This window comes from Fukomys damarensis, unplaced genomic scaffold (assembly GCF_012274545.1).
Source record: "Fukomys damarensis isolate Sample0158 unplaced genomic scaffold, DMR_v1.0_HiC HiC_scaffold_28, whole genome shotgun sequence".
NCBI lineage: Eukaryota > Metazoa > Chordata > Mammalia > Rodentia > Bathyergidae > Fukomys > Fukomys damarensis.
In genome coordinates this window covers 13,769,105-13,778,449 of record NW_022900940.1, presented here as the reverse complement: position 1 = coordinate 13,778,449, position 9,345 = coordinate 13,769,105, and the positions used below count along the sequence as shown (strand labels likewise).

Below are 9,345 nucleotides of genomic sequence, written 5' to 3'. Positions count from 1 at the left end.
CGAGTCCGGCCTGCAGGGAGGCGCCCGCCGGATCGCCGCTGCGAAACCCAGGCGGAGAGCTGGAGGGTGCTCACCGCGATGACATTGACGAAGGTGGTCTTGCCCGAGTACTGCAGCCCGACGAGGGTCAGCTCCATCTCTTCCTTCCAGAAGAGCGAGCGGAACCAGTCCAGCAGGCGGGAGATGAGCGCCAGCATGGTGACGGCCTGGAGAGGACAGACGGGAGGGCGGGAAACGGCGACGGAGACGACTTCCACACGAGCGAGCCTCGGCCCGGACCCCTTAACGGCTCTTTAGAGCCCTGGCGCGACACTGGCGGACACAGGAGGGCGGCGGCGGCGGCCGAAGCCAGGAAGCGGAGCGGGTCATATGACTCGAGCTACCCCACAAGCCCGTCTCCCGCACCGCCGCCAGGGCGCACGGCAAGAGCGGCGAGGCCAGCCTTTTCTATCGCGCCCGCCGCCTTCAGCGCCACCTGGTGGGCCTGGCTCGCAGTACATCATAGCGGCATTCTGCTTTGGACCTCCCCATACAACCTCTCCCTCATTCTTTGTTGGTTTATTAGTTGTTCAATCATTATTTGTTTGTTCACTCATTCACTCATTCGCCTATTAACTCCATTTTTCTATAAGGGTTCATTGACAAGGTACTCTGAAGGAAGACTTAAAAGACTCTGGAGGATTCAGCATAGAATATAAATCTCTGTCCTATGTTTTAGGGACTAGCAAAAGAAAGAATCAGCAAGTGTGTATCAGTAGGGAACTGGTTAAAGTAGAATGTGTCCTCAAAGGCCAACAATATGTAGCTTTCTGTCCTTTATATCTTATCCAGACTACCTAACCCTGGGGCACGTACTCACACCCTTAAATATAGCATCTCAATCCTTGCTCCCGGTGTCACCCTCCAGATCCAGTCACCTCCAAAAAGCCCCACCTATGCCTGCATGAGGCTTTGGGGGGACATTTAGATACAAGCCAAAACATTCCTATTTCCTATTACTTTATTAATGTGAACTTTTTGTGGATAGGGATGCAGCTCAGTGCTAGAGCACCTGCCTGACATGCACACTGCCCTAGGTTTTATCTGGGCACTGGCAAAACAGAAAACAAAAGCGAACATTTTTGGAAATAGGGTCATTACGGATATGATCAGTTGGCATCATACTGGGAAGGGCGGACAGCTGATGCACGAGGACTGGTGTCCTTTCAGAGAGAGCAGACACAGTTACCGAAATGGAAAGGCCGCGTGACAAGCAAGGCAGAGAAGGAAGGGTGGCGGGTGTGGGTGAGGCCACACCAAGGGTTTCCAGGGAGCTGCAGAAGCTGAAAGAGATGAGGAAGACTTCTCCTCTAGAGCCTTCAGAGAAAGCCTTGCCCTGTGAGACTTGGACTCCAGACATCAGTCTCTGGCTGTGAAACAATACATCTTGGTGTTCGGCCTCCCAGTCCGCGGCACTGCTTTATGGCAGTCCTCACACTACACAGAAAGGAAAAGGGGAAGGAATGCTGGGGCAGGGCTCAGGGCTACAGCCTCAGCTTGGGGAGTGCAGGTGATGGCTGGGACTTCGCCTTTGTGAGCCCTGGGTTGTGGGCGGACACATGGCCTCCCGTCCAACAGGAGAGCCGGACAAGGAACAAGTAAACAAGGTAATTTTATTTTTCTGTATTTAATTTGTAGTGCCAGAGTTCGAAACTAGGTCCTCATGCTTGTAGGCCAATGCTCTACCACTGAGCTACATCCACAGGCTAAGCTAATTTTTCATTAGTACATGCATGTAGGACATAAGGGATGCACTCACTGGGAGAAGTTGGAACGGGTACATAATATGCGTTGATTCTTTTTACAAACCTTTCCACTGCTTCCTCTCAGACCTGCTACATTTTTCCTACCTTCCCTCCCTGATTTGCCATCTTTTCCCCATCGTTATCTGTGCTTTATTTTGCTCATCATTTATATTTGTGGTTTCTCAAGAGAAACCATACGATACTTAAACTTATGTGTCTGATTTCTTTCACTTAATGTTTATGGTCTCAAGGAGCATCCATTTTCCTACAAATGACTCAAGTTTATCCTTCTCTCCGCCACAGTAGTACTCCATTTATTCATTTGGACTTGCCCTGTTTTTCTGATGTGGGCACTTACAGGTTTTCATTGTGTCCCACAGATTTTCATATGTCAACCTGGCATTATTGTTTGATTCTAGAAATTGTCTAGTTTCACCCTTGATTTTTTTCTGTGATGCATTTATGGGTCAAAGGAGTATTATTTAATTCCTGTGTGTTTGTATAGCTTCTGTGATTTCTTTGTACATTGATTTCTAGTTTCATTGCACTATGAGCTAATATATTCATGGGATGATATCAATTCCTTTGCATTTACTTAACTATGCTTTATGGGCTAGCATGTGGTCTATTTTGAAGACAGGCCCAGTGCTCCTAAGAAAAATCTTCTATTGTTCTGTGGAACAATCTATTAAGTCCATTTGCTCAAAGATTTGGCTCAGCCATGTTATTTCTCTGTTGATTTTCTTTTCTTTTTGGTGTGTGTGTAGTTGATTTATCTATTTGTGACAGTGGGTATTGAGGACTCTCACTGTAACTGCGTTGGTATTTATCTGAGTTCTTATTCCAGTATTGTTTGTTATACAAAGTTGGGCATGCCCATGTTTGGGGAATATAAGTTTATAATTATTCTCTCTTCCTGTTGAATTGTTCCTTTAACCAATATGTAGTGACCCCCTTTTTTTTTTGCCTCTTTTGATCAGTTTTGACTTGAAATCCACTTTTTCTGAAATTAGGATAGCTGCTCCTGCTTTTTTCTAGATTCCTGTTGTGTGGAATATTGTTTTCCATCCCTTGGTTTTGAATCAGTGTATTTTTTTTAGGATTGAACACGTTTCTTGTATACTGCACACTGTTGAGTTTTCTTTCATGATCGATTCTGCCAATCTGTGGCATTTGATTGAGAAAATGAGACCATTCATATTGAGAGTTATTACTGAAAGGTTCTGGCTTATTCCTGTCTCTGTATTATTTTCCTATTGCTGATTTCCTTACCTGGCCCCACTTTCTGCTTAACTGCTCATCCTGCATTATGCATGTATTTGTGTCGGTTTTTTTTTTTTTTTTTTTTTTTTTTGCGTGTGGTTTATTTGCAGGGGGGTTGACATTGATGCTTTTATGTCTCTTTCTAGGATATCCTTGAGAATTCTTTGTAGCATGAGTTTGGTGGTCATGAATTTCTTGAGGTGTTTGTCATGGAAATACTTCATGTTTCTATCAATTCTGAAAGAACATTTTATGGTACATATAAGTCTGGCTCAGAAGTTATCTTTTGGAGCTCAAAACACTTCACCCTAATGCTCCTGGCCTTTAAAGTTTGTGCTGAGAAGTCTAGTGTAATTGTAATGGGTTTACTTTTATATGTGGTTCAATACTTTTCTCTAAGAGTAGTTAAGATTCTGTCCCTGTGTTGGATTGCTAGGATTATGATTGTGATATGTTTTTCTTTCCTCAGTCCCCCAAGTTGCTGGAATTAACTGGGGATGTAGCTCAGTGGTAGGGATCTTGCCTACCAAGAGAGCAAGCCTTGAGCTTTTTGTTTTTGGTATGCGGGGGGATCAAACTAAGGTCCTTGCACTTGCGCGGCAGGTGGAGGCACCACTGAGCTAAATCCCCAGCCCTGTATGTTTAATTCTTTCCCCATATTTAGAAAGTTTTCTGCTATTATTTCTGTAAACAGGTTTTTATGCCCTTTGTGCTGTCTTCTGATTTTTCACTTATTCAAATTAGTTTTAGATTCTTCTTCTTTGTTATCAAGCAGCCCTTGTATTCACTTTTCATGTTGTCTTTTTGTTTTTAAGGTTATCTCTGAGTGATTGGTATTTGAAAGCATCCCTATCTTCTAATCTGATATTCTAATCCTAATCTGGCATTCATCAATCATATCTGGTTCCCATACAACCCATATAATTTTTAATCTCCTAGATTTCTGTTTGGAACTTTTTCATGGAGTCTACTTCGTTACCAAACTGGTGGCTCATATTCTCTATCATTTTGTTTAGCTTAGCTAATGTCTTCTGCAAACTCACCAGTTGTATTTTTTATTTTTTAAAATGGGGTTTTGCTATGTAGTTTAGGCTGGCCTTAAATTCACTAAGTAGCCCTCAAACTAGTGGTGATCCTCCTGCCTCAGCCTGCCAAGTGCTGGGATTACAGCACCATTTGAAGCCTGTTTGTTTTATTACCGCCATTATCTGATTAGATGTATTTTCTATGAACCTGACAAGCATATGATTGATCTGTTTTTTTAAATCTCCTGTTATTCTTTCAAATAACTCATCTGTGTAGTCTTTGCTTTCCTCCCTCTCAATGCCCTATTGCTCAGCTTCGTAGGAATGAAGTTTTGGGAAGCATTTTGTTTCTTTGTCCTCTCATATTTCTATTTTTTGTCCATTTATTCATTTTTATTTATTTTGTGCCTGGGTGTGCAATTTCTTATAGTAGAAAGACTTTGTTGCTAGTACAGAGATCTCTTAAATCTTTTTAATGATGTACTCCGTGTACAGATAACTATGGTCCTTTGCCTCTGTTTCAGATCTGATCATATCTTTTAATATGGGAAAGCAGGTACACAGTGTAATTGGCCCAACTCCTAGTTCTCCAAGAATAAACTGAAATATTGTTATTGTCACAAAGATATTTTGGGTATTGGCATACAAAGAAAAGCTACTAAGAGCAACAACTCTGTGTCCTTGACAATATGAAGTAAATCAGTAATTATCACTCAAGACAAACTAGATATAGATATACAAAGAGAACAATGAATGTAACACCCTTAACCTTAGAAATCTACAATTATAACATAAACCAGCTATTGATATAGAGCAAATATCTACTAACTACAAAACTATACCTCCACAAATGATAAAAAAGAATCAACAGCAGTAACATAGCATTAACTATCTAAGGATTAATAAAACTTAAAGTTTGTACTATTAAACACATAGAGAGTTGGATATGGGAGAAGGCCAAAAGAAAAATTTGAAAAATCAAGCAATAGGAGCGAGAAGGGGGAGAAAAAAGTTGGTCACAGGGTCCTATTACAGAGCAGAAAGATTTTTATAGGATTAGATAAAAGTAACAACTGAGAAATAAAGGAAAAAAGGAATAATACGAAGACGATAAATAGAAAAAAGGATAAAAAGAAAATAAATGAAAAAAAGGGGTTAAAAAAAATAGGAAAACAGTGTCCAAAACAGAGAACAAAATTTTTTCACTGTATTTTTGAATGAATGCTTTCCTTCCAGTACCTGCAGTTTGGGGGTTCAGGAAGTCAGTTTTCTCTGATAGCCTGTGGACTTGTGGGGTGTGCCACCTATTCCAGAGATCCTTTCTGCTTACCCCAGGCTCTGGTAATGCCTGCCCCGAGTGTGCTATTGCCCATGTGGGTAGATAGGGAAGGCAAGCAGACCTCAGCTCTCTAATGCACATAGGCAGTGAGGTAAGGGTTCGTATTTAAAACTGGCAGACGTGTTCAGGTCCAGCTGCTTCCGAGTACGGCTCAACTTGGGTCTGGCTTCTCCCAGCAAGGGCAGCAGGGAGGGCTCATGTCCTCCTTAGCCTAAGTTTAAATTTCCCAGGCGACCTCTTTGTAGCCTGCTCCATGTCTGTGGCTGTCTCTCATGCAAGTTGCTGTGGGAAAGTAACACTGGGAGCCTTAAAGTGAAGTTTATTTTCAGTTGTTCTGAGTCGCAGATTTAAATAATCAACCTTTTCTCCAAATGATGCCTGACCAAGCACTGTCTGGAGACAGAGCTGCTGCCTGCCCTTGAGTCGCTCTCCTGCTGTTGCCTGTGTCGCCTGCGAAAGGAGTTCTCTGAGTAGAACCCTATGCTGCTTTTGCTGTTCACAAGTTTGTGGGAGCCACTGCCACTTCTCCTTGAATCTCAGTCCTGAGTACTTACCTTGCTTTTGGGGAACCTGGTTCTCCTCCCTGTGAGCCACGAGAGCCAGTGATTTGCTTCTTTTCTTTGCCAAGCTATTATTTTCCAGTATCCAAATTTCATATCTCAGAGAGGCTCTCTTGCTATTGATAACTACTCTCCATTTTCTTTTCTCTCCCAAGCTAATTTTAAAACAAGCACTTGAGTTCGCTCCCTAGTATAAGGGGAAAAAAATTGGGAACTCGGACATTCTCCAAATTCCACTTCTAAAAGTATTGTTCAGACCATTTCATGGACGCCGGGTTAGCGAGAGCATCTGGAGGAGCTGAGTCGGAGGGGAGCCGGAGGACCCGCTGGGACCGGTCGGAGTGGAGCCTCCACATTTCTAAGCCTGGATCTCGAGATGCGTCGTGATTCCTGCCCACTGGACTGTAAGGTTTATGTAGGGAATCTTGGCGACGACGGCAACAAGACTGAGCTGGAACCGGCTTTCGCCTATTATGGGCCACTACGAAGTGCGTGGGTTGCTAGGAACACTCCTGCCTCTGGTTTTGTTGAATTTGAGGATCCCGGAGATGCAGTTGATGCTGTCCGCAAACTAGATAGAAGAACATTGTGCGGCTGCCAGTCCAAGTGGAGCTGTCCAGGGAGAAAAAAAAAGAGTCGAAATCGTGGCCCTCCTCCTCCTTGGCGTCGTCGCCCACGAGGTGATTATCGCAGGAGGAGTCCTCCCGCTTACCGCAGATCTCCACGAAGGAGAAGGTTTTCTCGTAGCCGAAGCAGGTCTCTTTCTAGAGATAGGAGGACAGAGAGATCCCTGTCTAGGGAGAGAAATCACAAGCCGACCCAGTCCTTCTTTAGGTCTCAAAGCCGATGTGGGCCAAACGAAAGGAAATGGACCAGTTTGCAAGAGAAGCGATGTACAAGTCTACGGGAGTATGTACAGAAAATTCAAGTTTTATTTGAGATTTCATAAGCTTGGTGCATTTTAAAGATGTTTTAGCTGTTCACCTTTGACTCTTGGAACAGTGACACAAGGATGTATTCTCTGTGGTTTGAGATGGATCCAACGAGGCATGTAATACCAAGAACTGTACTTTACAATGTTCCCATAAGCAAAATTAAATTTGCTTTGAACTTTAGTTTTGTATAGACAGAAAATAAACCCCTAAATTCTGCCTAGCTAAAGTGTGATGTTCTAATGTTACAGAAACAAAACTGGCAAAAATTGACCAAAACTTGTTTCGTAGCTGGGATAATAGTGTGCAGCTGTAGGTCCACACCTGTTTAATGAAAACAACCACTCTGGGTGGTCTGGTGACTCAGGAACTGCACCAGAGCTTGGATCCCCAAGGAGACCCAGTATTCCCCCAGGTCCCCTTCACACTCCTCAGACAGCTCTCAGCCCTGTAGGACACACTAGAAGTGGAATTTCTTGTTCTTCTAACTCACAGCTTATCCTGCCCCTTATGAGAGGTCCCAGGAGTACAGGGGACGACTCAAGCCCAGCTTCCCTCTTCAGTGGCAGTTACCCAGTATTGCAAAGAATGGTAAGGTTGATTTTCAGAACGTCCTGATAGGTTTGTAGATGAGTTTCAAACTTTTACCCTTTCTTTTGACCTGTTGTGGTGAGATGTCCAAGCTATCCTGGCCAGTTCTGCACCGCAGATGAAAAACAAAGGATCCTACATGAGGGTAGAAGACGTGCAGGTGAAAAATATGCTGCAGCAAGTGAAAGAAATCACCCTGGGGAGGTTACTCTCCCTCTGACAGAAACAAACTGGGGTTATAATTCTAGCAGTCTAACACAATAGCTACTTTTATCATGGAAATTAGAAGATGCATTAGGAAATCTATTAGTTATGAAAGGGTGAGCGAGGTTACACAGTCAATCAGCCCCAGATACTTGGTGAAAATTACAAAAAAATTCAGATTAGCCCCCCAGACCTCCCAAGGCCCAATTTCTGGACACAGCCTTTACTGTGTTCAACAGTCAGAATTTATATGAGGGTGAAAGGAATAAGGCTGGGGAGAGAGAGAGAGAGAGGCCAAAATTATGGCTGTCACACTTGCCAGTACTTTAAGCACACCCTAGTTGTCCAAGGGAAAACTCAGAACCAATCTGGGAAAGAGATACTGCTTTAAATGCAAGAAAACGGAATGTTGGGCACATGAGTGTACCAAGCCACCACCCAGCCAGCTCCATGTGTCAGCAGCTGGAGGGCCTGACTCACGGCACGGGAGCGCTGACTCTCCCCACTCCAAGGGGCACCAAAAGCTTCACCTCCCTAGTTGATGAAGAGGACTGAGGGGGCCTGGAGCAATCTGCAATGCCCCTGTCTATGGTTAACTCCAACTTCTGTGACAAACCCTGGGGACCTGGGATGTCATGGGTAAGCATATTCAATTTCTTGTATATATATAAAAATGTCTAGGGCCCGGGATTTAGCTCCGTGGTTCCACTGCCTGTCTCGCAAACACAAGGTCCCGAGTTTGATCCCTGGTACCAAAAAACAGCAAAAACAAAAACAAAAACAAACAAACAAAAAAGAAATACAAACATGTCTTAGTCTGTTTTAACTTCCTTTTCAGAAGAACCCTACTTTAGATCTATATCCATAATTAGGGTCTAAGAAACCCCAATTCAGAGTGTCCTTAGGTCTGCTCTGCTGTGTCAATTCTAAGGTCAAATGTTCAACCATGAGCTCTTAATTGTCCCACAGTGTTCTACTCCCTTACTAGAAAGAGACTGAGTAGTAAAAGAGGAGGTTGTCTACCTTCTTAGACAGGGTGCTCTGTCTGATTCATTGCAAGGTATACACCAAAGAGACAAGTCTAAAGCCTCCTTGGGAAAACAAAAGGCTAATAGGCCAGAACACAGCCATACAACCCCTCGAGATCCTAGCCTTATTCCCAGTTCCTGAGGAACATTAAAAACCAGTCTCGGGCTGGAGATTTAGCTCAGTGATTCTGCAGCCTGCCTCACAAGCTCAAGTACCCGAGTTTGATCCCTGGTGCAAAACAAACAAAAAAACTCTCTACACCCCAGGAAGACAAATGAGGGTTAGTCCAAGGGAGAATTTAAAAGGGACTTCAGCAGGTCATGCGTGGTGGCACACGCCTATAATCCCAGCACTTGGGAGGCTGAGGCAGGAGGATTGCTGTGAGTTCGAGACCAGCCTGGACTACATAGTGAGTTCCAGGTCAGTCTCAAGTACATAGTGAGACCCTGTCTCAAAAAAACAACAAAAAATAAATATAAATAAATAAATAAATAAATAAAAAGAGAGCAATATTTAGAAAATAAACCAGTCCTTCTTCAAGAGACATAGCAGAAGCTACCAAAACCCTTCATGAGTCTTTGCACATGGGAAGAGACACTTTATAGGAAATGGTCACTC

At 43.5% G+C, this 9,345-nt stretch overlaps 2 protein-coding genes across 2 annotated transcripts in view; one reads left to right on the top strand and one right to left on the bottom strand.

Annotated features, from left to right (window-relative positions):
* Positions 1-436, bottom strand: part of Arl8b (ADP ribosylation factor like GTPase 8B) — a 44,675-nt gene extending 44,239 nt beyond the window's left edge. Inside the window, exon 1 of the mRNA XM_010626174.3 lies at positions 75-436. Within this exon, the coding sequence (XP_010624476.1) occupies positions 75-197 (123 nt within the window). The 5' untranslated portion in view covers positions 198-436. The remainder of the gene's footprint in view (positions 1-74) is intronic.
* Positions 437-6,345: 5,909 nt separating this feature from the next.
* Positions 6,346-6,920, top strand: LOC117283607 (serine/arginine-rich splicing factor 3-like). The gene has a single exon (XM_033756896.1). It carries the CDS (start codon positions 6,348-6,350, stop codon positions 6,918-6,920), a length of 573 nt encoding a protein of 190 aa, XP_033612787.1. The 5' UTR covers positions 6,346-6,347.
* The last annotated feature ends 2,425 nt before the right edge of the window (positions 6,921-9,345 follow it).